The sequence below is a fragment of the Colletotrichum aenigma genome (assembly GCF_013390185.1).
Source record: "Colletotrichum aenigma strain Cg56 chromosome Unknown KSG_Cg56_contig06, whole genome shotgun sequence".
NCBI classification, from domain to species: domain Eukaryota; kingdom Fungi; phylum Ascomycota; class Sordariomycetes; order Glomerellales; family Glomerellaceae; genus Colletotrichum; species Colletotrichum aenigma.
In genome coordinates, this window is record NW_023500912.1 from 958,867 (window position 1) to 985,185 (window position 26,319).

The window sequence follows — 26,319 nt, forward strand, 5'->3', positions numbered from 1 at the left end:
AGGAGGTACAGAGTACGTACCGGGTCTGCTGTGTCTGCTTGTCATGGCTTGGGCTTGGCTTTGGGTCGACTGCATCCGAGACTTGGCAGGCAGGCCTGTTGCATAGATTTCCATAGCAGAAGCAGGAGGCAGAGGGAGGCAGTGGCAGTGACAGCATGCAATCACAGCCGTAGTAGCCATTGAAAACCCTCGGGGAAGGGAACAGACACCAGACCACCAGAGAGCCAAGTACCAAGCGCCTTAGCCAAGTACCCTTCCACGCACGCGCAGTCTCAAAGTGAGATCAACAGAGCAGCAGAGCGTCTTAGCTCCCCTCGGCTGGCCTCGCGGGTCCCTGCACAATTTTCCCTCATTATTTCCTTGTCGTTGTAGCGCCGATTTGTTGCCTCTTGTCTTTACTCGGGAGGGTGTAGTGTCTCTCGGGAGCAGGCCGCTGACACTAGGCTAAAATGTGAGGTGCTGGTGAGGTGCATGTCGAGGTGTGAAGGGGTACCGACATGTCGCCTAGCGCAGATGCTGAGGTCCATTATCCATTAGGTACCTAAGGTAAGGTAGGTAAGGTGGTATGGGTGGTTGCTGTATTGAAATGGGGGTTCTGCTAATGCTGCTGACGACCGACCCTTCGTCACGAATTATTTTCGGGCTGCGAGCGACTCGGCGTGCGTGCCAGGTCCCAGTCGAGTTCAATCCGGCCCAGGGCGCCAAAATCAGAATCAAAATCAAAATCAACCTCCACGAGGAGGTGGCCATTGGCAGGGTGCCAGGGTCGTTGATTGCCGGGGCGCCACACACACTGCACGCTTTTTTAGTGCGTCGTGGTGCTGGGGGACACACACCAACGCAGGCCAACCATCCCTGGCACGCTGTCGGTGACGTGCGGCGAAAAGAATGGGATGGAGGGACTGGTTGGTGTTGACGAGATGGATTTGACGATGAGATCTCGGTGACTGTCCACCCGTTGTCTGGCCCAGTCATCCTTGACAGCTGAGAAATGCAAATAGCGAACCCTTCGAGACGTCTGCAATACTTCGGACCAGCAGCAAGCGTTGAGGATGTCTTCAGTTGGGAGGAAACAGAAACAAGCAAGTCTGGGGGAGGAAAAGAGGCGCATCGAGCAGAAACATGCCGTCGCAAACCGCCGCCTCCTGGGCCTGTACCACGCAGGTTGCAGCAAATGAGTGCCGCAGCCACACGCGCGTAAGTCTGAGAGAGAGACGAAAAAAGGACAGAAGCAAACATGCAGTTTGCAGATGCCGTTGGCCACAGCCGCCGAGAGGGAGCAGAGCAGGATGAGCAGGAGCAGCGAGACGACGACGCCGTTTCGATGTGCAGCAACGAGACGCCCGTCGCTGTATCCTTCCTTGGGATATTCTTTTTCCAGAATCCAGCGTTGCTTCCGTCTCAAACCCGGACATGGCCCTACCTAAACCTGGGCTGGGTCTGGACCTGAACCGTTCCTTCCCTCATCGCAGTTTCTTACGGTTGTTTCGCTCCCTCCCACCTTCCTTGAGGCAGGAGGTGGTGACCTGATCTGAGGTGCGGTCCTTCCTGCTGTCGCCGTTGCTCTTGCCATTGCTGTTGCTGTTGCTCCTCCCCTTTTGCCCCTGGAAAAATCTGGCAGGAAGGTCCCTTCCTCGTTACGGACAGTAGCGCCTGCCCTTCTGCAGGGGAAAGTACGTATCTGACGGAGGCTAGTCCCGAGACGGCAAGGCGTCGAGCGTAGCGGTTCCCTTTTTGGGCGCTGCGGCAGCCAAGCGCGCTTGTGAGTGGCCGTGCCAAGTCAAACAAGCCCAACGCCTGGAGACGCTGGTCGTCGATCCTCCCCACTGGGGCCTGTTTCGACCCTGTCATTTCCATAAATCTGTAACGCCCACCTCGCCTCCATTCTGGCTGCTTTCCATTTCGCTGCCGCTGTGCGTGTCCCACCGAGAGTGCACTCAATCAACACGACGACGGAGTTTAACCGTCAGACACCGAATCACTGACTTACGGCTCACTTGGCTTGCTGACTGACTGAGGTGCACACTGCCTGCCACAACTGCACCTGACTCCCTGGAGGCGCGGTGCATCGGAGCTGATGCTGATGCTGACAGCCTGACACTGATGACACTGACTGACTGCTAGACTGTGCAACTGTCAAACCCAGCCTTGCGTACACCCATGCCGATGCCTAGGCCTATGCCTCCCTCAACACCCGACATCGCCAATACTATGCAAGTGCACATCATAAGCGTAATGTCTCTTGGCTCGGCTTGGGGCTTGCGAATCGCATTCGTCGTCGATACCCTCACAAGTCGCAAACTCGCAACATGCCGTATCTTGGCTCGTTTCCGTCAGCATCACCAATATGTCTTGACTCTGCGCTATTCCTCTGGGCTTGCGTCTCCTCCTTCCTTCCCCTCCTGCCTCATGCAAAACCCTCTCGAGTACCATAGCAGCAACACATCCCAAGACCACACGTTGTGTCTCAACCGCTCCGCAGCCATCTCGCAGATACGCTTTGCATCTGCAGCCATCACTCGACCCGTCATCCATTCCCCATCCCCATCTCCGCATCCCATTTCTTCTCTCCGATTTCCCCATGCAGTACACACCTTCGTCGGTCATCAACAACACCTTCCACGCCCCCATCTCGGTCCCGTCGTCGACTGGCCCAGACGGACTCCGCCAGCCCGGCAACGAAGCTTTTCTTCATTTCATCATGACGGTCCTCTACATATCGCTAAAGCCCATATCCCGTCCAACCCGTAATGACGATGCATGCATGCATACCTACCTGCTCTCGTCCCCCTCGTCGTGCGGTCCCGTGTACTGGACTGGCTGCCGTCTGCCGAATCCCGTCGTCCCCTCTCTTGGCATCCCTGATCTCGCCATGTGTGCCCGCCCATCCCGCCGCGAGGTCCACGAGTTCCTTGCCCGGCACCGAGACGCCACACCCACGGCCTCTCCGCTCCTTCTTGCCCTCACGTCACTTACACCACACTGACCGACTGATCGATCCCGCTGTGTAAGCAACTCTAAAAAAGTGACCTCCCTCGCCCCTCCTCGAATGCTTCCTCCGAGGCACGTCCGGCCCCCTCCTGGCTCGTGGGCGATGAACCGACCAACGTGCGGCTCGGCGTGCAAGCCAACGGCGCAAGCCACACGCCGTCGCCGCAGCCTGGCCTTCTCGGTGCTTGAGCCGCCTCGCGCAATTTTAGAGGGGAGATATCAAAAAGCAACTCAGTGCAACACCAAGCATCCAATGGCGTTGTCTAGCCTTCACCACCAGGACTCTGTGTAATATCGCGCCCTCAATGCAAGTCCGCATGACACATCATGCAAACTGGACAAGAGAAAAACATCTCATCACCTCGGCCGCTCGTGTTCTCAGGCCCGCATCCGTCCCATAGCGGAACACACAAACCTCAGCAATACGACCATCGAGGAGCTTCTTTCGAAACCGTTGAAACCCGTGAACCTCCCTTTCTCGCGTCCGAACCCTGCCCTTCTGTCACCGTCCCCCCTCCCCCTCCCCTTTCGCACCCTTAACTCCGGGGCGACGCTTGGGGGTGCAGCAGCAGCAGCAGGAAGGGGGGTCACGTCAACGTCAAAACAGGTTAAACCACAGACGCTCCGCCCGTCAATCTCCCGCGACAATCCCCAAGCACCCCCTCGTCGGTAGGATCGAAGCGGTCGATGCGGAGAACAGACCATAGCCAAAGGGTAGGAAGCCGACGGCGGCGGTACAGCGGCCGTGGGAAAAAAGGACACCAAGAGCACAATACCAAGTACCTACAAACCCAGCTCCCCCAGATCCAATAAACCGTAAATGTGCTCCGACTGGGGAGGAGGCCGAAAGCAGTCTCCTGCGCAATAAGCTCTCCAAAAAAGCATTCCTGTCAGATTCCTCAAGACATGCGTGTGCGAGCATGTTCTTCAACATGGCAAAAAGGCGGGTTGCATTCGCGGTGGGAATCGATCATCTCTCGTCGCAAAGGAACCCAGGGACCAAAAAAAGAATTGCGGCAAGGCGACGCTGCCAAGACACCCTTGTGCCATTTCCCGTCCCGTAGTTTTGGCGTGCAGGCGACAAGGCAAGGCCCAGACCGTCCTGTCTCTGTCTCCTGTCTCTTGTCTTCCCCAGGCCTAGGCACATAGTCTAACATCTGGGTCAAGCGAACCTGTTCATCGCAGGTCTCTGTATCCGGTTTGCAATACATTGATCTCGCGAAAGCTAACGCCACGGAATGAAAAGTGCGTTGGTTGCAGGAGCGCAAGAGCGCAAGACGGAAGAAATGCTATATCTGCGATTCCAATATATCGCACACCGGCATCTCAACGATCCAGCTCCTGAAAGAAAAAGAAGGCTGAACCTTCCTCGTTCAGCCCCGGGCTTGTGCAAGGTTCAACCGGGGGTCCCGAACGGCGGACGGTGGCTAACAAAGGCAGGTAGGCCATTTACTCCGCCGTACCCTATTTTTCGACGTTCATGCGCCGAGCCCGGGACCAAGAGGCTCAGACGTCGTGTTCGCGGCGGTCGTTATATAAATTAAAACAGTTGTCAGAAGAGACGTGCCGGACCATGGGACAGGTTCAATTTAACGAGCCGCAAGATGATCGTCGCCGCGGGCGGGGAACTAGCCATTTAACTTTTGTGATACGGATACACTACACGCAGAATCCAGTCGTTCGCACGAATTGGTAAAATACAAAGTTAAAGCTGAGGGGCGGCGCCGCGGGAGATGATCTTCTGCTTTGCTCCGAAATTACAGCACCGCAATTTGGACGACAGGAAGCTCAATGTGAGTGTGGGCGGAAAAAAGAGAGAGTACATACGCACGATCCGCAGAACGGCTTCAACTCTAATTGACTACGTGCGCCGTTGGATTGCGTTATTGTTGATGCTGTTGGCCGTTGCGTGCGAGCGAGCGAGAAATTTAATCTGGGCCGGAGGTTTAACGGAAAACTCTCGTTACCTTAATCGAGTTGCCGTAATGAAGTGCGTCTTGTTAATGGTCCTGAAGAGTTCGCTGTGTCAATGTTGCTGTTGAACTGCTCTGCAGCGGTATCAAGGCATCTCCTACCTATGGTCCCTAGACTGGTGAAAGACACCACGTACAAACACCGCTGCATCGTTGGGAATTTCCCGCAGGACCAGGCTACGAAATGCATCAAGGCTCTGTACAAGAAGAACAGCAGGCGGCGCACATGGGCCCTTGCCAATCATCGGAGCTAACGTCGCACGAAGGTGGGAATCGAACGCGCACGTTCCGTTCAATGATTTTTTTTTTTGCTTTGCTCTAATCTCGGGAGCCTCCCCATCTCGGAATGGAGCGATCTCTCTTTCTGGCGAACCGTGGCATGGTTGATGCCAGGTACCTCGAGGTACCTACCTTACACCTGAATTTGTGCAAACTGCGGTTGCTGCTGCACAAAAACGGTGGCCGCAGCAATGACATCCCACTCGTCGTCATCCCTTAAAAAACCAAACCACAGCAGACAGACGGCAGCGGGGATTTTTACTTCGGCCGCTGCGGCGGTGTTCGGCGGCTGTTTTGAGACATGGACGCGGCATTCTCGGGATGCGGGAGGACGAACCGCAGACGTCCCGAAGGACGGGCTTGATATGCTTTTTTTCGCTTCTTTTTTTTAATAGGTGCTTACGACGGCGTGCTTCACAATGCTCTTTTTATCGTGAGAATGAATCGCCGAGTGCGCCGTTTGAGGAATGCTATAATGGCAGACCTATTTGGTTAAGGGGGCCCATGACTTGTTAGCCGGCGATGTTTGATGCAAGACGTAGAGTCGCCACGTGAAGTAAGCTCATTGTCGCCGTCGTCGTCCACGACGCAATCTGCACTATCGCTACGGGAATTCAATCTCCTGGGAAGATCCAGCGGCTCCGTTGAAGAGGCCTCGCGGAGGCGCGGCGGAGGAGGAGGGAGACAGGGCCGGAGATATCGCGGGTGGGCTGACGAGGACGAAATCTCCGGCAGTAAAGATACCAATAAGAATCTCTGCAATTATTGACCCAATATCAGCCTCTGGCTAGATATTCGCTCGGCTGGGCTGTCAAAAGCCGGACAAGCAACGACCATGCAGCGGAGCAAGGCTTGGTTCATCTTCTTTTTCATGGAAGACGACCGAGCCTCCAGAATCCAGGCGTCGAGGGGCGCGGGATTTCCAGCGGTGAGGAGCGCTATGAAGGGGATAGATTAATAGCGACCAAGATTTATGCCATGGGCCCCGTTCAAAATCGAGCAAGGCGGTTGCTGGTTTTCCACTGGGTTGCCCCCCCTCGTCCACCTTTCAGCGCGGCTGAAGGGGGACGACGTTCCCCACTGAAGGACAAGACCCATGGTGAAGCAGCACAGCAGCGACGCCAGACTGAAAAAAGACCAGACGACAGTTGGACAGGTTCCTGTGCTGCTGGCCCAGGGGGTTGAGTGACCGGGGGAGGAGGACTCGACGAGGGAGAAGGAAAAGAAGAAAGAGGCGCCAGCACCCAATCGGCTACGGTGAAACAGGCGTGGCGCGGCGGGTCTGGCTGCAGGTGATTGGCTGTGACGGATTGGACATGACAACGGATGAAACATAGACGGGCCTGACAAGTCGTGCAGGCCGCGAGACAGGGCTAGACACAGGCAGGGGGTTATTGATCATTCATTGTGCTTTATTGCCCATTGATGCAGGAGCAGGTGAGTGAGTGGATTGGACATTGGGAGGCGCCGGTTCCCTGGCGGAGCAGCGAACGGTTCGAGGTGACGACGCCAGTCTCAGAGAGCCGCCCACGCCATCCCATCTGCACCGCTGGGTCTGTGTATTGTTTGCGGTTATGAGTGATATCCCAGATTAGACATAGCTGGCAGTTGGGATACAGGCATTTTGCGTGTTTGTGTGTGACTCGGATTCTGGTGCATGCTAGTGATGACTGACACATTGGAAACCGTACAGACAGTCCACCGGTACTCCGTACAGAAACTGGGACGATGAACTTCAATTTACGGAGGATACGGAGCATACGGAGCATACGGAGGACCTGACTAACCGACATTCGACGAACCATTCATTGGCCCCGGTGGTTATTGACGACCAGCCATAACGTATCAGTCCACCGCTGCACTGGAGAGAGATGAAGGAGGGGCACCGTCACCCCCGTCCACGATGCGACGCTGCACGCACGCAAACATCGCCGCGCCCTCGCTTACAAGCAATAAATCATTTTGCTGTAAAGAGCACATCGGCTACGGTGCGTACGCAATGTCCCTAATGCCCAGCATTCGTACCGCCGCAATGCCAATACATCGTAATCCAGGGGACCCGAAATACAGGGCAATCTAATCTGTAGAAATCTTGCGTTTCTCGTGTAATACTCCACGGTCTGGAACCTACACGAGGATATGCGGCTGTCTCGCGCCTTGGCTTGCAGCCTCGGAGCTGGATTCTTCCACATCTAGTCCCGTGGCTCCAATCTGATCGGCGCCCGGCACGATCTCGCGCATTCCTGTTGCAAAGGATAGATTGGCTTCCATTCCCAGTCCGGCCCGGGGGTAGGTTCTTCTCAACGGCCCGCCGACTCGGTCTCTCCGTCTCCGGAGCTTTAACATCAAACCCGGCTTCTCTCCAATCCGTCGGTCGCCTCACCGGCGACCGTTGAGTGCGAATCAGATCCCACGAGTAGGAGACCACCGTTTCGTGGTTCGAAATCTGAACGTTCCCGTCTCTCTTCACCCAAACGATCCGAACCCTTTCGTGGCAAGAGACCGTACCTGTCACAGATAGGGTGAACCCACGCAGCCGTGACCATTCCGCGGCGCGAGTGCCAGCGCTCGTCTCTATCCGCAACGCAAGCAACGAAGATAGCGCTGCCGCCGCCGCCGTCGTCGTGGCCGTCGTCGGACACCTGCCAAATCCTCGATTTCAGACGAGTTTCTCTTCCCGGCTCGAACATTGCAGCAACCTGCGTTCGTCATCCATCTCCAACACGAACGAACTCCTGTACGTTTTGGAAAGCCCCCCGCTTGCCTGCCGTTAGCAGTGTGTAGAAAAAGGGAAAAAGCCCACGCGTCTTCGAACATTGCCAAGACCTCTTCTTCCCGGGAAAAAAGCTTGTTTTTTCTCGAAAGGCGAAGGCTTGAACGGCGCGAATCCCTCGACGACCGCGTCGCCCACTTTTCGGTAACCGTTGGTAGGTCTTGGCGGCATTTCTGAATCACGAGGAATTGCGCGTCTGCGCACCGCGCTTGTATGAGTGGTGAAGAGCAGTGAGCCCCCAGCAGCATCAACCACACACAGCTCGGAAGTTCCGACGTTTGACGCCGCAAAAGGTGAGCTGTGTTGGGCCGAAGAAACTCCCCCTCTTGGTGCAGCCCCCCACAATCATCTCCCGGTTGAGCTTGTTCCAAAATACTGGAGCCAAAAAGTTGGAGTAGGTAGCCAACAAACCATACTTCGCACCTTGCTTGTTGTCTTTTGCTGGTATCGCCCGCATACCGAACAAGCATATGTTTTGGCGGTGGTGAATCTTTCGTCGATCATGTTTTGTGGTCTGATTTGCGCCTGGGTGCGTGTTCTCGAGGTTTCGGAGCGGAGGGTCGTCGGGCCAAAGAGTGGGAAAGTCGTATCCCCTGCCGACGTGTAACCTTGTTTGTCCATCAACTTGTCCATGAGAAATGTCACAGCAGTCTTCGGTGACAAATCGCGGGAGCGGACGAAGAGTGCGGCGCCGATCGGAGGAAGAACAGACGCAGAGCAAAGAGCGAGCTTCCCTGTCCCTCCGTTGATCCTTGGAGCTCCTCCCCCTCGGCCAACGCTGTGCGTCGACGGGCCCTCGGTTATGTTCTGGTCTCTGATGGGTTATATCAGAGCTATTCTAAGGTATCCGCGTGCGACGCCAGCGCCAAAACCACCCCAGGCCCGCCCCCCGCCTTGTCGGATGGCAGGATCCGAGGCGCCGATCCCTCGAGTTCGCTTTGATATCATATCGGATCGTCGGGTTTGGTGGTATTATACGCTGGTGATTGGCGATGGCGCGTCCGGTGTTGTGACTTGTTGTTGTTTCAATATTTGAAAAGACCTTCTGAGGCTCGCTTGTTGTTTGCTTAGCATTGCTTAGAGGTTACATATAGTCTCGCTTGCCCATTTTGCCAAGATGATCTTCGTCGAGATTTGTTTTTGATATGTGTTGGCTGGATGGATCTCGTTATTGTTGATCTGGTGAAGAGGAAGATGTGCGTCGCTCAGGTGTGACGTCTCGGCGCCTTGGTGATCCTGCCTTGGCTTGCGGGATGGCCAATGTTAGATGATTTGAAATGTTTGGTTTTGGTGTCGATGACACCTCTGGGCGGCGGCATGGACTTCCCGAGCTCGGCAGTGTTCTGCTTGCGGTGGATTCGCGAGAACATGGCCACAGTCCCGTGCCATGGGCGGCTTTGCTGTTCAGCACCGATGAGGTAGCTTCGGTTTCTCTCCGTTGTGTGATACTGTGACTAGATGTTGTTGGGTCCTTTCTGCACGAACCACTGTCTCGGAGGAACGTGAGGCTTGAAAGCAGGGCCCGAAGAGAGTGAGAGCCATAAGCCGGTCCAGAGGGCTGGTCGTCTTCGTTCGGGCATGACTTCTACGACCAGATGTTGTTTCCGCCGGACTATCAACAAGAACAAATTCGGCGGCATGAGTAATTAGCACGAGGAAACCGTGTACACAGTTTGGTTCTTCCCGTTTGACGTTGGCTGAATGGTGAGTGTCGTCGTAGCCCGTTGTCGTCGAACGCGCAACGCTTCTCTTCTCTTTCTTCTTGGGGTGTTATAGTCTCATGAGTCCTGCTCAAGACATTTGTCTAGAACCGTCCGCTGATATTGATCATACAGGTCTCTGTGTCCTCATCTTGTGAGACAATCTGCCAACCTTTTGAAACCCCGTTGACATGGCACTCGAAGAAAACACGGTCTCTCAACTTCTTCGGCCTCAGTATCGGGAACGGTGGGCGTCTCGATGTCGTCCTTGATGAGACCAAACGACCCTCTCGGCTGCACTGAAGTCCATTAGAGGGACCCTCGTGCGCTCATAATGAAGGCTTCGTGGCCACCTCCTCAGTTATCGGCATCATGCGGAAAGCATGCCGGAATAGAACCGACGTAAACCTGCTCGATAAACTGCATGTAATCATGCCAGTTATATCGAGAATTGGCAAGACCTCTTGAATCCCAGCAAATGCCTGCCTCAAAGGACTCTGCTGTTGCGCGCTAGACTGGAGAGGTGGTAGCACTGTCGAAGCCTAGCGGGAAAAACCATTCGTGTGGAAGGTGATGGAAAAACTGCTGTGGAAGTAGACATGGTCCTCTCGGAAAGCTGGCTTGAGGCCCTCCTCCCATCCGCACCAGACATCGACAGACGAGAGTAGAGACGATAGCAGTGAAGAGTTTGGTATGTGATGAGGAGCCTCGTTCTTCGGCGCCGATGCTTCGAGCGATCCAGTTCGCAACAAACTAACACAGTATCTTGACGTGGGAAGTGGCAGAGGAGAACGATGCCGATGAAGGCTAGCAGCTAGCTATATGCGATATGTCTTTGCCGCGACTTCATTGAGCACTGAGTTGCCATATCAGGCATAGTCTTTAAGGGTACTAGGCATGATAAACCTGACTTTCGGATACCATCATCTCATTCCCAACATAAGTTGATGGCCATAGGTCTCGTAAAGCTTTGCGTTATGTTGATGAGGGTACACCGCTCACCGAGAGTTTAGATATGTTCCTCACCTCAACGACAAGCATGAGAGTCTTGAGATTAGGGATTCAGAGCACACTACATCTGAGTTGCGTGCGACAACGATATGCGCCATGGAATGGTGTTCCCTTTCTCGACCTCATGACTTCGTGATCACGTCTAGACTCTGCGCCCAACGGGTACACTCTTTTGGCTCTCAAATTGAGCCTGTCAACACGCAGTTGGGGCTCAGGTAAACGGGCAGTCCCTCGAATGATGACCGGAACTGTGCAAAGCCCACCGTCAGTAGCACGGGGAATTGGACACTGATAGTCTCATCCGGGCGCATTCATATGTTTGCAGCTTGACGCGATATCACCATGTCTATAGAAGGCGTGTCTGTGTCGAGATACCAGACCAAACGTATACGGAGGCCGACAGAGGCCACGTCCTGGACGTCTTAAATCTACACCATAACGGCTGTGACTGAAGTCGCAGTATCCCAACCGACGCAGGGAAGAGAGTATGTCATTTGGTTACATCGCATCATTCGATTGTGGAAAGGCAGCTGGAAAGGCAGCATATCTCCCCCCTTCTAAGAGATGCGCCATACATCATGCAACGAACGAATAGCTTCACATGTGTCAAGTGATTGGCCCAGGTATAAGACTCACTTCCTAAAGTTCTCGACGAGGCTAATGTGGATGCGCTGTCTGCGGACATGCCGACGTCGTCAGCCGCACCCAAGGCAGAATCCTGTCGCAAGTCAAGCCTGGTATCACCATTTCGGTCGCTTCCGGAGTCATGAGTTCCTTGACGTCACGGGTTACTGTTCAAACGAGGCTCTTGCTTTTTCAGCTGAGTGGGACAATCCCATGATAACCTTCCAGACCGGTCCAAATGCTATTGACCGGGGCAGGTTCCAGAGTCCTGGGACCCGATAACGAGGGCACGCGCGCGGGGTCCGACTCAGTTGGAAACAAGCGCCTGGTTGTCGATCAATCAAGCGAGGAAATGCAAGCTGGCGTGATTCACGATATTCGACTCAGTAAAGCGTGAACTCTGCGCTTGGCAATGCGCCAGACAGTTCTTAACTCCGACGACTTGGCCGTTGCCGCCAAGTCAACCCGAGCAGTATCGGCGCCGAGAATGCGTTGATAAAGAGGGTTGCCCGCCCTCCCCGTTGCTCTCCAATGAATTGGCATCCGTTGCCGAGACGTTGGCAATCCAGTGAGGCATTCTCAGTGGCGGTAGCTCTGGACGAATCGAGATGTCGTCCACCGGCTTTGGTGAGTTTGATGAATCATTTCTGCAGTCGCTTCCGCCCGCTCGCGGAATGCCTTCGCCGGAGGGACGGCGTCGTCGGGTCAGCACGTTGCCCGGTGCTCTTGCTCCGCATATGGCAACGCTGTCATGACATTGGGTCAGAGTTTGAACTCTCGCGACACGTCACAGCTGACTAAAGCAGAGCGCGTGATCGGTTCCCCCGTGGGCGAAGGTTGACAGCAGCAGCTGCCATGCCTGCCGTAGAACAAGTTGAAACGTGGGCGTGGAAGGTTGGCAAAGGCTATTTTGGCAACTCAATTGGGGTGTGTTTCGTCATTTCTGGTTGGCGAAGGAAGAGTTGTCATCCCTTTGTCATTCGCTCCGAACTCTGCTGGGGCTGAGGTAGGGCAGGCAGGGCTGGTTGTTTGTCGATCAGCCGTTGTCCTGTGCCATGCTGAAGAAGAAGCATGTGGCATGTTGATGGCATTCCAGGTTGGTTGTTGGTGTTCTGCCGGAAAATTTCCGGGAATTCGCAAGGTTGGACCAACACGTGCGAGTCCTCATTGGCAGCCGGGTGCGGGAGACAATGGACCCCTTCGGAAGAAAATTCGGGATAGGGAAGAAAAAAAAAAATAGGGGAGTGACGTGATGGAGTAAAAGTTGGTCGGATTCATGCATCGAGCAGAAAAGGTGGGATGACTTGCGGCTTAAACTCATGCGTTTGTGTTGTTGGTTGTTGCCTCTTCGGAACTCCCGCAGATTTGGCGTCGTTCGGCTCGCTACGGTCGGCAGACTGCGGATGAGGTAAGCAGACAATGACGCCGCCAACACTACACCGTGGAATGGGGGTCGATAAGTCTATCGGTACCTATCAAAGATAAGCAGCGCAGTGGGTAAGGTACGTATCTCTGAAGGATAAGGCAGGTGGAGTCCCGCCAGGAGTGGCGCCGTGGCCGGCAAATGAGCAGCGGTGTTGACCGGTGGTGGCCAGTGGTGGTTGCGCATGCTGGGACCATCGCTGGACGCATCGACTTGGAACTGGCCCGTGTCGAGGGTCCGGGCCGTCATCAGTGGCTGAAATGGACGTTCACCTCAGTACTGCGCAACCTGGAAGATACTTCGTTAGGTGAGGCACTTACCTCCGACTGAGCAAGTCCCCGGCGGCCCTCACTAACACGACACACCCAGTGTGGCCACTACAGAGGCTAAGGCAGCGCTGCAACGGCCAACCACGCACGGCTCGGGCTGGACGGCGCGGACGGACTGATTATGTTTACGCTGACTCTGACTCTCGGAGCTCGTCGCGGAAGACGGCTGTGCACGTCTCATCGGGCCTGCTTGTTGATGATGGTTTGGTGGTGGTGGTGGTGGTGCTGTTGATGCCCAGTGTTATTGTTGTTCCCATCCTCCGTGATGGATGTTAGTGGTTGGTTGGTGAAGCCTGAGGTGCCTGACTGCCGGGCGCATGTTGATTTTCCACTTCAGTTGGAAGGCAGGAGATACCTATGATGGCAGCAGGTACTGTTCTTGCCGTTGGTTGCACCTGCCTGCCGTGACCTGCATCTCCCTTGCCTTGCCATTGCTGCTGCAGTTGCCCCCGGTGGCTCTTGCTCTGTTCCGAGTGATGCTCTTGCCTTCCATCCATCAAAAGGGTCTGCGATTTGGGCGCGCCTGCCTGACCAAAAAGTAACCTTCTTTCCAGGTTTGCGTGGTGTTTCTGTCTTTCCCCTCATGTGCCTTGCCTTCCCCAAAGGTACCTAACAAGGCAGTTGCCTTGAGGCACCTTACCTTACTGCACCAACATCTCACAACCGCGACCCTCCACGCAGCCCCCGAAAATAAGTTGCCGACTGCCGTTCCGTCTGTCTCCTCTTCGGCTCCGTCATATCTCTCCTGCTTGACTCCATTTTACCGGTTTACCTTTTCCTTTTGTTTCTTTTTTCCTTTTCCTACATCGTCTCCTTCTTCTTATTCATTTCTCCACATTACCTAGGTATCGACTGTTGGTTGCCCCCCTCTTCTCGGTCGACTCTTGCCCCTTCCCGGCTTTCATCTCGTCACCAAAATCAAAACCAGACCATACCGTCATCATCAAATCTCCGTCCTCCCGTTCTGGACGCAACCCTGGCCGGTGTTATCTTACCTTATCCCTTGGTACCACCTTCACTACCCACTCTCTGCGACTGCAACTGCGGGAATCCCAACTCGACCACGCCACCCCCCGTCGACTGACCGCCTGCCTGCCTCGTCCTCGCGTCGCATTGCCTACCGGTGCAGCCAGCGACCGTCGACCCTCCACTCCTCGCCCAATCTTCCTGCCGCACCGCAACACGCCGCTCCCGCACCCGCGCCCGCCGCACCGCCGCCCTGTGCCTCGCTGCGTTGCCCTGCGTGCTTGCGACCCTGCGACCTTGCGACCTGCTTGCTTCACCTAAAGCGACCAAGTCAGCCTTTTTGCGCTCCCGCCCGCCCAAACACTTTGTCAAGTGTCCGGCGCCCGTTTCATCCATACACGACACGCCAGCATTGAGTCTCGGTGTCTTTTGGTCTCTCTGCTTTGGTCTGCTCTGTTCAATCATCTCTTCACCCAAAGACCCCCTGCGGCTGCATCTGCGACTGCGCCTGAACTGAACCGTCCACCTTCTGGGAATCTCTCGGTCCGCAACTGTCAACAGCAGTCTGCAGTCTGTCACGGGGTTTTTTTTTTTTTTTTTTTTTTTTTTCCGACTGCCGCCATTCGCTCGGCCACCCATCGATCGACACCACCCATTCTTAACTGCGTCCTCTCGACAACTCCTCCCTTTCACTGTCCCATTGGACCATTTTCTGCCGCTGCGCACGCGACCGACCGCGTAAAGTGGCTTGGTCAAGCGAAGCGACCCCAGCGCAGCGCTACCGCCACGACTAGACTGGACTGGACCACTCCCTCCCAGTCCCAGACTCTCAGCGAACTGACTGGATCGCTGGGCCGCTACCTACACCTGGACCTGGCCCTGCCCTGACGAATACGGCGGCCTGCCTACCAAAACAGCTGCTCAGCATTGTTGACCCCCCCGGTCTTGGTATCAAGGGTCTCTGAATTATTGGGACTTCATTTCCCCCACCATCGTCAAAGCAGCCCAGGCCAATCTCCCTTCACCTTCCAGTTTTACCTCCCGCCTGACAACCAATTCCCGCCAACCCCGACGACATTCGACGCCTTTCGATTCCAACCTGCCATGACCCTGGAATCGCCGACTTCACCACGAAAAACTTAGCTTTTCGATCTCACTTCAACCATCCAGGTGACCATGTCCGTTTGCGTCGAGCAGTCCCTGCACACAAACGACGACGACCACCCCGACGTCACGAATAACGTCTCCCGAGACCGAGACCCCTCCGGTATCGATAGGCGACCGTCGCGAGACGACTACAATGGTAACGCCAACGCTACAGAAGAGTTGACCTCGATCATGACTGCCTCAATCATCACAACAATCCTCAACACCGCTTCCAACCCCGTATCTCCCGGACCCTCCAGTCCTCCCCTCGAACAGGCCAAGAGCAATGACTTCGTGCCCCCGACCCGCCCCAGCAGCACTCCCTTCCTTCACCCCGATCAACGAAACTCGGATTGCTGCTGTCCAATGGCTGAGGACACCGAGGCCTACGGAGGCCCGGGTATCACCACCCATCCCTACTCCCTCGAGACCCCGGAGGCCTCGCCCTCACTGAACCTGAACGATCTTCCCGCCGAGATTCACGAGTGCATCCTTGATCATTTGTTCGGATACCGCGTATCCACAACGTCCAAGAGTTCGGTGGGCATGCCGAGCGTGACCAAGAGCTGGGGAACCGCGCTGCGACACTCTCGGCGCAGGGAGTTGTCAGAGTTGGCCCTGGTGAGCCCGGTATGGAGAATCCTGATCCAAGAGCGCTTGTATCGCCATATCAAGATCAAGGCGACGGTGGAATCCCTCGAGATGGCCATGGTTTACTTCAGCGAGCACGACCACCTCCGTCGCTACGTGAAACACATTGAGATTTGGTTCCCGGTGTTCCAGCCCAAGTACGGACCGCTGGCGCTAAGCACTACCCTCGCCCTCCCAACAGTCACCATGGACGGATTGACGAATGCGACCTACACCCTTCCCGCCAACAACTGCAGCCTTGAGGAAGCCTTCTCTTTCGTCTCCCAGGCTCTTCCTGACGTCTGCGTAATGACGATTGAGGGTGGTGAGAGAAAGAAGGCGCCGAAGGTGCAGCATAGCTGGCATAGGCGGCCGGCTGGCTGGCATCTTCCCACCCTCGAATCGGTGCGCACCTTGGTGACCAAGGGCCAGTGGAATCTCATGCGCAGCGACTCCGATTTCGCAGCCATTCTGGGATCCCTCCCGAATCTGAACGAGTGGCACGGCTCCTACAGCAAGCCCAAGTCCAAGAGCTACCTAAGCATGGCCAGCATTCTTCCCAAGCTGCCGACAAACTTGACGTACCTCAACTTGTGCCTGGAGAGCGACTACAGACGGGAATTGACGTGCCCTCCGTTCTACATGAAGGTCTCGAACCAAGTACACTTCTGTACCCGACTGGCGGATGCGACACCGGCGCTTGAGCACCTGGCATACACTGGCCGTGTGTGCAAGGCCTTTTTCAACATGGCAGCCATCAGATCCGACCCGAGAACAACCCGGCTCAAGACGATTGACCTGACAGTCAAAAACTGCTGCCGCCCCGTGCCCCAGTTCCACGACTCGGGAAGTGGAATTCAAGATATGAACTTTATCCACGCATTTGAGATGCTTGTCCTTGCAGGCATCCACTCCATGTCAACTCTGAAGGCACTCGACTACCTGCGGATTCGTTTTGTGGACTTGGGTATGTATTACCTCCGACATTCTGCACTGGCTTTGTACTGACTGTCTGTTAGATTCTCCTGTTCCACCACTAAACCCGTACTTTGTCCTCCGCGACGGCTGGTGCTCAGGCGTATGGAGCGACAATATCCTAGCAGAGTTGAACCGAGTGCGACCAAATGCGAAGTTTGAGCAGTTGAGCGAATCCTTTGGCGAAGTCGGGTTTAACAAGGACGGCCGCATGATCATCAGCCCTGACTACCCACGCTCGAGAGTCCTCTCATTGAAGCTGGCCAACTATGCACTGCTGGCTGGTAGCGTCGCCGCATTGCCATAGAAAGCCACACATCCGCGCACGAACGAAAAAGCAAGCAAGGTGTGAATGACATCATATGCTTCCTTTCTGCTTTTCTTTATATCACGACAACAATGAACTTGCACAGCAACAAGGGGTACCGGAAGGGGCGTTAATTCGAGGTTTCTGCGCCATAGAAGCATCATACCCCTAATCTGATTTGGGAAAACCTGGGTCCATGACTTTTCTTATCTCGACGGAGTTGGGGGCATGACACATGGAACGATGGGTTAATATGGAGTCTGGACGGAGGGGGGCAAGAATCAGCAAGTTCGTTTTGAGGCATCTTTGTCTTTTGGCTCTGCATCTGGAGGCAACTATTCCTCCTTCTCTTGTCCACCAGTCGTATATGGTCAACAAAAATGGTTTCTCTTTCTGCCATTGCGTCCCCTGGCCCCTTTATGCATGATGTAGAGATGGCTGTTCCCCCAAGCAAGTGGGCCAGCATATGTGAATTCCCCTGCTTTCATCATGAGTGATACGTATGCAGCCTCAACTGCTTTTGTGTGTGATTCAGCGAGAATCCATGGCGGGATCCCTGTGTTAGTGCCGTAACCCCTCACCGGTAAGTAGTCTGTCTCTTAAGAGTTTGCTCCATCAGCCCACGCCTTCCTTCCGCAGGTGTGTAGATATCAGCCCACAAGACGGTTCCTTATGTTTGATGGTAGAAGGTAGAGTACCAGCATGTGAAGTCAAGGGTGTGCTGCAATAAAAAACAAGGACAAAACACAAAAAAAGCTCGGGTTCTTTTTAGAACCCTACGAAAAACCGACGGTTTTTTAACTGTTTTTGTTTTCGTGGTCTCTATGGACCTGTCTTTCTTTTCCGTGGTCGTTGTGGACCGTTTGACTACGCGGCCGCGTCGGTGAGGGGTTTTCCCCCCGACGACTGCTGCCAGAACTTGCTTTGATAGAGCTTGGGGAGAGGGGGGGTTTTTCAAGGTAGGCAGTCTGCCTGAGGTAGATCGTAGTCAGTCGTTTGAGAGGGAAGGGACGGGGAAGGATGGGGAAGGTACAGAACCAAGCCTCTTGCTGATTCCGCTTTCCTCGAGATGTCCCGTGACGTGGGCACCTCACGGAGATGCCGCTGTCGGGATTCCAGAGGACTGGCCCCTTCTTAATGGAATGGCTTTGCCCTTACGAAGGACAATGTGCTCTCGTATTTTTTCCACTTGCTCACGTACGACGAGCTATGGAATCCAACCCGCTGCACCATTTTCTAGGAGATTCCCGAAACCAGGGTGTTGTCCCATGCCTTGAATTTGAGAAGGATGGAATCTCGGGATGCGAAGTCAACAGTGCTGACTACGACTGTGGGAACCCCTTTCTTCGTCTCTTAGAATGTTTCGATAGGCTCTATCGGCGCTGATCATGTGCACCGCCGTGCGACACACGTAACGCGCGATGATCAGACCGGCCGCGGCCAAGGGCCCGACAATGGCGAAGACGGTGAACCCGTACGAAGCGGAGTGAAAGAAGGCGTTTTCCTCCAGAGCGTCCGTGGCCAGGCCCAGCTGCATAGCCGTCAAGATAATCGCGATGTACACGGTGGCAGACGCCAGCCAGGCGAAGTTGTCGCGGAAGAACTCTCCGTGTCGATACCACCGCTGGACATACGTGGTTTCCCTGAAGTTTGACCGTATAGACTGAAGTTTGTTCAGTCGGCTTCGGCGGAGTTCGCCGTACATGAACCTCTCGTGGATTTGGCCATCTGTGTGTGTGGTGTTGAGGTTTGCGACGAAGCGTTTCCAATCTGCCCATTCGATACGTTCTGGTAACAAGTAGTTATCCTGCGCGAGGCGGAAGTCACTTTCAAGTCGTATCAGAGCGCGATAGGAATATAGGAACCCCACGGCGGACTTCCAGAGCGTGCGACGTGAGCACGAGTTTGAAGGGTTGTCGGAGCAGTCACAACCGTCTCTGCAAGATAGATTCTGGGTCCAAAAGGACGGCTCTAATAAGAAAGGCGGAATCGGCTTGGCGTAGAACTGCGTGTGGGAGCAGACGAGGTGGAGGTCCATCGATTCGACGACGATGATGTCTCGGCCTAGGACGCGCTGGAGGTGCAGCGCGTTGGGGGCTTTCCTGCGATCCAGAGCCTTTCGACGAGTTCGTGGAGCCTGCCCTGGCCCAACTCTGCGTTGAGGAATTCCTCCTCGTCTAGCTTGGGTGGCGAGATGACATCTTTTTGGAGTGCGTCTCGGAATCCTGCGTCTTTGGCAAAATACGAGGCAGGCAAGAGGGAATCAAGATGTTTCTCTGTGTTGAGTATTCGGCTCCGGAAGGGCACGACAGATTTGTTGGGCTTGCATTCGTTAGCATATGATCTGGGCGTGAAAGTTGACCAACTACCCGTTATGTTCGTGACATCGCCTTTTTGGGCATAAGAAAGGGCCCTGCATGGATTTCCTTAGGTTCGTTTGTGAGTATTACACGAGGACGAGGGCCTTCATCTGTACATTTTCCTTCGACAGATTTTCTGCGTCGGCAGAACATGGCTAGGCTTCCTGCAGCTGACGAAGCTGCTTGTCTTGTTCAGCCACTTCGCGGGGCCTTGCTCTCTTGATTCGTTTCCTCTGAGAGATTTACCCCCACTTCATACCACAACAAGTGATATCAAGCGATTGACTGGCTATATATCCGGGGGTCATGCAGCTGTGCACACAGTTGATCTTGGCCCAGCTCTTTCACACAAGCCCCGGAGTATTTAAGATATAGTTCCTTCGGAGAGCAATTTCGTTTCTTGCGGGAGTTGGACTCCAAATACATGTTGTGAACTTCACCTAAGAGAATGTATAAATGTTTAAATTCAGTGATGGAACGGAGACTAGAAGACAAAAGGGGGTGGAACGAGAGAAATGAAAAGAACAAGGTCAGGTTCGTACTTGAGTCTCAGAACAACACGACGGACCTTTCAATTACAGATCTTGCCTTGAACCGTCTGACCACGTTTTCCATGGAGTTCTCGGGAGGATCCAGTGGCTGAAGACGCTTTCAAAAAACGCTTTGGAAGGTAGTATAATCTCAGCTCTCATGTCTTTGTGTGGAAGACGTACGCCATGTGTAAGACGAAGCCTCAAGTAATGATAGAGCATTTAGGTCCGAAATAAGGGGAACAAAGACAGGCGATCAATAGAGACCATGAAGTGAAGAGAGAGGACTGATGGAGGGGAAATGGTAGACATGGCACTCCAATTAACTGAATATATATGCCCGGATATGTTAGCTTTGTTCCTGATGCCAGCCAGGAAGCGAAGCATCTAATGGGAGCTTGGCCCAAGTCCTTGCTCAATGATAATTCCACGACCCGAGAAGTCATCCATGTAGCTTGTCCGCATTGGAGCTGCAACCACTAGCACGAGAAATACGAGACCCTCGCGAGAAATCTCGGCCGAGGTAAAATGAAAGCCCGGTGTTGTCGAGGGGAACAGAGGACGAATCATGCTTCTCAGAACCCCATGTTGGTGTAATGGGTTGTGGCAGCGTGAAGAGGGAGATGCCTGCCTCCTGGCGATTCGCGCTCTCTTCATATACCCCCATAGGTGGACATAGAGGTTTCTCTCCCAGGCCATCCTGGCCCTCAAATATTTCCCCGTGAGAGTCATACGGCAGTCAACAAGGTGCGCCTCCAGGCGGTAAACTGCGAAGAAAAAAGTTAGAAGGGAAGAAAGAGGTTCACGGGGACTCCCGTCTGGGCACAGAATTCCGGCATGAACCAACGTTGCAACCAAGCAGTGGCCCAACCCCGACAAGGGCACTTGGTCGTCAGTGTCTGTGGACATCCACAAAGAGCATAGGAAACTGGTTGAAATATTCTCGTCTGGTTTCGACACCATTGTGTCTTGCTACGGACCAAGTCTCAAAGTCAAATCGAATATTTACTCGGAGGCTGTCGAGGGACACGGCAGGATCAAGACGGCTTTGTTGGCTTCGACGCACGAAGGCCCATTCTTCATCGTTGGTAGGACGGACTTCATTCCTTCAGAGTATTTGAACAGTACTAAAACGTTGGATAGGTGGCGCGGGCTCGATTCACGTATCCAATCGTCTTCAGCTTACCGATCGGGGGGCTTTGCGTTTAGTTGGTGGTAAGGAATCTCATTCTGCCTATTTACAGCGGCTTTATTCACTGGGTCGCAGGTGGAACTGGCCTGACGAACATCTTGACTACATGACGGCGCGTGGGCTGGATCACGGAAGCCAGTTCATCTGCTTGGTGGCCACGCTTTTGAAATGGAGCAGGTCCCATATTCAACGACCGAGATGCAAGTTCTGCCCTTTCAGTCGTATGGGGTCAGCCTGGGGCAGGATCTGACTATTTTTACCAATATCAAATCTATTCTTGGATTCGAAGCCCCTTCGTCTATTGGGCGCGGGCTTGGGTGAAAGGCGCTCTGACGAACAAGCACACCTTGGGGTTAATCACTGGTAGTCGGATCGCTTTTACCATGTGGAATGGCGTCCAGGAGAAGTCGTGGTCATTCTTGTCGCCGCCTGGTCTATTGCGTGATAAAGGTTAGTGTTTTGAGAAACTCTGATTAATGCTTTCTGACCTATTTGTCCAGGAGTGCGGACGGGAGAGTACAACGTCTTTGTGGACAGTCCCGAGGACCCTGCGGTTGAGGCAGCGAACGGCGGTATCTACAACGAGGACATGACCGTTGCTATCGTCGATGAGGTTGAGAACAACAAACTGGCGTATAAGCATTGGAGTTGCACCGGTCCCATCGGGCTGGGCAAGTGGTAGTTGTCGAGGGCATGCAGAACTCATCGATAACATACAGCTCAAAATCCAAACCTCATGGGCCCATGACCTATAAACATTTGAGTTATACTTTGTCGGTGACAAGTCCATAAGTCCGGCGGCATTTTACTTTGGATGGACACTTCGCGGTCCGGATTTATAATCCAGAAAGCCCCGAACGGAGATGGTGCCAGGGAGAGCACCGCGTCCGACCCCTCGCGGTCCGAAACCCACCGGCTCGCTCCGCGTCGAGACTCTGTCCATCTCACGCCGAGCTGCCAATGCCTGCCGCATAGCATAAGCAGGAAACTCGATAACCAACCGGAGGTCCGATGTTGCTAAAGAAGGTTCAATCATGCTGCGACGTGAGTCGGTGAAATCGGCGTGTTGGTGTGAGGATGGCGGGCTACCCCTCATTTTGAAAGATGGTCACTTCATTTCCCCGAATCCTAATGAAGATGGTTGAAACACTCTGGACGAGACGAACGAATAGGAATGGTTGGAGGCAAACCTTACCCTGGGTTATGGCAGCGGCGGAATCACGAGGTCCTTGCTGGTGGTGTATTGGGCTGGACGATACATAAAAACGACCTACCCCTCTTGCAGGCTCAATGGTCTAGTGTTCATCGTCTCTTTACATCATAGTTCTCAAAGATCGCATTGATTAATATCAAGAAAGAACTACAATCTCATTCAAAGACCAAGAACCGAGGATTTGCATTCAACATGGCGCCCGGTGACAAGGCCAAGGCAAAGTTCTTTGCTATCATTGAAGACCCGAAGAGATATGATACCACATGTAATACGCTCCTTATTGAAGAGCGAAAAGGCCGCCAGACTGATGCAAACCTCCGCAGGCTACAAGAATAGACCCATGGCGACGAGGACCCCGTCCGGGGGATCCGAGCTGACCAACGTCGTCAGCCGCCGCGAGAGCTCGAGCAGTACCGGTTCGAACCACCAACAAAGCCGCATCAGGGGCATGCTGAAAGAGTGGATGAATCGGCCGGCGTACTAAGGCAGGGGGGGTAGGTGTGTGTAAACAAGACCCAAAAGCGGGAGATTGACGAATGGTCAGAGGAAACGGGGGTAACAAGAAATTGCAAATAAATACCAAGATTCCCCAAATGCTATGTATTGTTGGAGATGCGAGAGATATTGATGCAATGCCCCGGACAAACATCTGCCCACTGAGTGGCGGCGGTCGGAATAGCGCTTGAGAGGTACGCTTTCCATCGATCATCCTGATGGAGACTCAACGTTTTGATCTAAGATTTGTTTTTGTGTTGCAATATTGCGGCAGCGCAAGCGATGACCAGCGACCGCAGGATATTTGGATGAGTGCATAGTAAGATAACTTGGGGTAGGTAATCTGAGTAACACCGCCACCTTCGATAGGCAGCAACGTATGGCTGCCTGGAGTCGACACTTCCGCCAAGCTGACTGCACCTGCATCAGTCACACAAATAAAGACCATCCTACTCTACAAGGAGTCAGTAGATCGACGGGAACGTTCCCAAATGTCATCGCAAACTCTCGAATCACCTACCAAGATGTCATTGTCTACCGTGACCATCCCGCCTTTGACAGCCCACACGCACACCATCATCTTTCTCCACGGTCGCGGCGATAATGCGCAAACCTTTTCGCAATCTCTGGCATACTTCACAGACTCCCGAAATCGTACTCTGGCGGACGAGTTCCCGTCATTCCGCTGGGTCTTCCCTCAAGCCGAGCTGAGCAACCCCGTCGCCTTTCCGAGGGACAAGGTGTCACAGTGGTTCGACATCTGGAATGTGTCCGACTTCTCTGAGCGGGAGGAGTTACAGGCCGAGGGTCTGAAAGAAAGCGTGTATAGGATCCGAGAAATTATCAACCAAGAGGCGGAGCTGGTGGGTGGAAGGTACGACCGCATCATTCTTGCAGGCATCAGCCAGGGCGCCGCGACGAGTGTACATACGCTCCTCAACCTGAGTTTGCCAGAGGGTCAAGAGAGATTGGGCGCATTCCTGGGATTTTCTTGCCGCATGCCGTTCCCTGGGAGAAACCTCGCCGACACCCGTGCGAAATTGGGACTAGAAGACGTCCCGGGAGATGACCGGCTGCTGCGAAACACGCCGATGTTACTTCAGCATTGCGTAGATGATCCTTTAGTACTCATAAAAAATGGTCGCGTTCTGCGGGACACACTGAGAGGGTTTGGAAGTCAAGTGGAATGGAAAGAGTATCAGGATGGGGGACATTGGTTTAACTCACCTACTGGTATGGACGATGTGATACGGTTTCTGAAGGCACTAGGGTTTGATGAGAATAAGAAGATAGATCAAGCAAGCGGTGCCATGGACCTCTCATAGACACAGCGTTATGAGGCGTATAGAATCATGACTGAGACGATGTACATAGAACGAAACTTGAACGTATTGAGAGCTGCTTCTTAACCTGTATTGCAATAGTACTAATTCTCAGCTAAGCTGAGTTCCTGCTACTCAACTAAACCGAATCCTCGACGGCTCATGAGACGTCAAGTCCGCGGACACACTGTTCAACGCCTTTCGCATCTCCTCGCAAAGCCACCGTCGCGCTTATTGACCAAGGAAAGCGTCAGCAACATACAGCTCGCGGACGTTGGTCATGTTCACTCCGACGAGCTTCCAAGCCATGATGCCCTCGGCGATGTCCTTGTCCTCCTGGTCGAGCAGGACGTAGCTCATGACAGGGTCGGTGAACTCGGCCTCCTGGCGGAAGTAGGCGTCGTCTTTGTTCTCGATGAAGTGCTGCTTGTTCTTGCCGTAGCGCTCGTGCTTGCGCATCTTCTCGACGAGCTTCTGGTCGAAGAACATCTGGCCGGCGTGGGTGGCGACGTTGTTCTGGACGGTGTCGTTGGCGAGGGCCTCGGTGCCGGCGGCGTGGGTCATGATATGGACGTGCGGGGTGCGGCCGGCGTAGTGGCCCGGGAAGTTGGTGCCGAACCAGACGGCGCCGTCGGCGTTGGTCTTCTGTAGGCCGCGGTGGAAGGTCTTGAAGGCGTTGTCGGGGTCGGAATCGCCGGCACCGTTGGCGTTGGTGACGACGCCGGAGTAGACGCCACTGGCGTTCGCGTCTACATGATGTTAGTGGGATGTTTTTGAGATGGAGAGAGGGGGAGATCTTACGCCAGACTTCAACCCAGACGTCAGGAGCTGGCTCGCAGGTCTCGGTGTCGATAATCTGAAGGTCGAGGTACATGGGAATGCCAAACTCGTCGTCCCAGAGGGCCCAGCGGACAAACTCTCCCTCAACGTCTGTCGCCATGGAGTCAGTAAGGGTAGCTTGAACTTTCTGGGTATGGGGCACTCACAGAAGGGACCCTCGGTGGTCTCGATGCTCAGAACGCAGCCGTCGTCGCGGGTAGCAAAGACCTCGGCATCAGTCGAATCCATGGTGATGCTGCCGTCGGTGATCTCATGGTCGGTCTTGAGGACGTTGTCGACGGTGCGGCGGATGAGCTGAGCGTGCTCGTTGTACTTGGCAATGCGGCGAGCGACAGCCTGATAGAGAATTCCACGCTGCTGAAGCTTGGGGACGCAGTGGGCAAGGTTCATGGTGTTGTTGATGGAGTACTCCTGGCGAGCAGCGATCTCGCCCGTCAGGCCAAGGGATCCGTGAGCAGCAGCAAGACGAGGCATCACAACCAGGACGAACATGGCGACGACGTAAACGGCGAAGCCAACAGGGGCGATCTTCCGTCCGAATTTGAGGCCCTCCATGACGGCGTACTGAAGTCTGGGGAGATCAATCACCTGATTGATGCTGCGGTAGCACTTGCTGGAGAGAGAGACAGCCTGGTCATCAATGACGACCAAATCGCCAGAAGTGATATCGCTCTGAAGCTTGATCTTCTCGTCGGTGATTGCCATGTAACCCTTCTCGAGATTGAGATCAGTGCCTGCGGCTTGGTTGTGGGTGATGGGAGCCATTGTAAAAGGAGCAAATCTTGAGACAAGGACGTCGCAAAGTATGAACGTAAAAGACTTGTTTGAAAGAATGAATGAAGAAACGCGAGAGCGTCAAAAAGACAAGCAATCAAGCCCAAAAAGCCAGAAGTCGCGTGAAGAAGCGATTTGGTAGCGTTGTTGTTGGGACGATCTCGTGAGGTCTGGTTGGTGGGTGGTGAAGTTGTTTTTGCTTTTTGAGAATGGAATAAAAACCTCTTGTGCCCAAGCTGTGGTCCGAGCTCAGGGATAGAATCTCAGGTGAGAAACTGAAGCAAACTGTGAAAGGAAGGAGCGAAAGTGGGTGAGGAAGGCAGGTGAAGGAGGTGTGTGGGGCTTTGCATCTCATGCAGGAGGTTGAGATGGAAAGAGCATGAGTCTGAGGAGTATTCACATAAGAATAGGTAAGTTAAGCGAGCTTTCTTAGTATCATAAAGCTCAAAAAGATGATGCCTGGAAG

The 26,319-nt window shown here is 54.1% G+C and overlaps 7 protein-coding genes across 7 annotated transcripts; 4 read left to right on the plus strand and 3 right to left on the minus strand.

The window, feature by feature from the left end:
- Positions 1-7,588: 7,588 nt before the first annotated feature.
- Positions 7,589-7,933, minus strand: CGCA056_v009294 (uncharacterized protein; the record flags this gene model as incomplete). Its single annotated transcript, XM_037324541.1, has 1 exon — positions 7,589-7,933. One exon carries the CDS (start codon positions 7,931-7,933, stop codon positions 7,589-7,591), a length of 345 nt encoding a protein of 114 aa, XP_037177037.1.
- A 7,312-nt stretch (positions 7,934-15,245) lies between these two features.
- CGCA056_v009295 (uncharacterized protein) lies at positions 15,246-17,127 on the plus strand (the record flags this gene model as incomplete). The annotated part of the gene is made up of 2 exons (XM_037324542.1): positions 15,246-16,812; positions 16,865-17,127. 2 exons carry the CDS (start codon positions 15,246-15,248, stop codon positions 17,125-17,127), a joined length of 1,830 nt encoding a protein of 609 aa, XP_037177036.1.
- A 1,309-nt stretch (positions 17,128-18,436) lies between these two features.
- Positions 18,437-19,165, minus strand: CGCA056_v009296 (uncharacterized protein; the record flags this gene model as incomplete). The annotated part of the gene is made up of 1 exon (XM_037324543.1): positions 18,437-19,165. One exon carries the CDS (start codon positions 19,163-19,165, stop codon positions 18,437-18,439), a length of 729 nt encoding a protein of 242 aa, XP_037177039.1.
- Positions 19,166-21,592: 2,427 nt separating this feature from the next.
- Positions 21,593-21,891, plus strand: CGCA056_v009297 (uncharacterized protein; the record flags this gene model as incomplete). The annotated part of the gene is made up of 2 exons (XM_037324544.1): positions 21,593-21,659; positions 21,710-21,891. 2 exons carry the CDS (start codon positions 21,593-21,595, stop codon positions 21,889-21,891), a joined length of 249 nt encoding a protein of 82 aa, XP_037177038.1.
- Positions 21,892-22,614: 723 nt separating this feature from the next.
- On the plus strand, positions 22,615-22,906 carry CGCA056_v009298 (uncharacterized protein; the record flags this gene model as incomplete). The annotated part of the gene is made up of 2 exons (XM_037324545.1): positions 22,615-22,687; positions 22,746-22,906. 2 exons carry the CDS (start codon positions 22,615-22,617, stop codon positions 22,904-22,906), a joined length of 234 nt encoding a protein of 77 aa, XP_037177035.1.
- Positions 22,907-23,441: 535 nt separating this feature from the next.
- Positions 23,442-24,242, plus strand: CGCA056_v009299 (Acyl-protein thioesterase 1; the record flags this gene model as incomplete). Its single annotated transcript, XM_037324546.1, has 1 exon — positions 23,442-24,242. One exon carries the CDS (start codon positions 23,442-23,444, stop codon positions 24,240-24,242), a length of 801 nt encoding a protein of 266 aa, XP_037177034.1.
- A 228-nt stretch (positions 24,243-24,470) lies between these two features.
- CGCA056_v009300 (uncharacterized protein) lies at positions 24,471-25,844 on the minus strand (the record flags this gene model as incomplete). Its single annotated transcript, XM_037324547.1, has 3 exons — positions 24,471-24,988; positions 25,041-25,169; positions 25,226-25,844. 3 exons carry the CDS (start codon positions 25,842-25,844, stop codon positions 24,471-24,473), a joined length of 1,266 nt encoding a protein of 421 aa, XP_037176300.1.
- Positions 25,845-26,319: the final 475 nt, after the last annotated feature.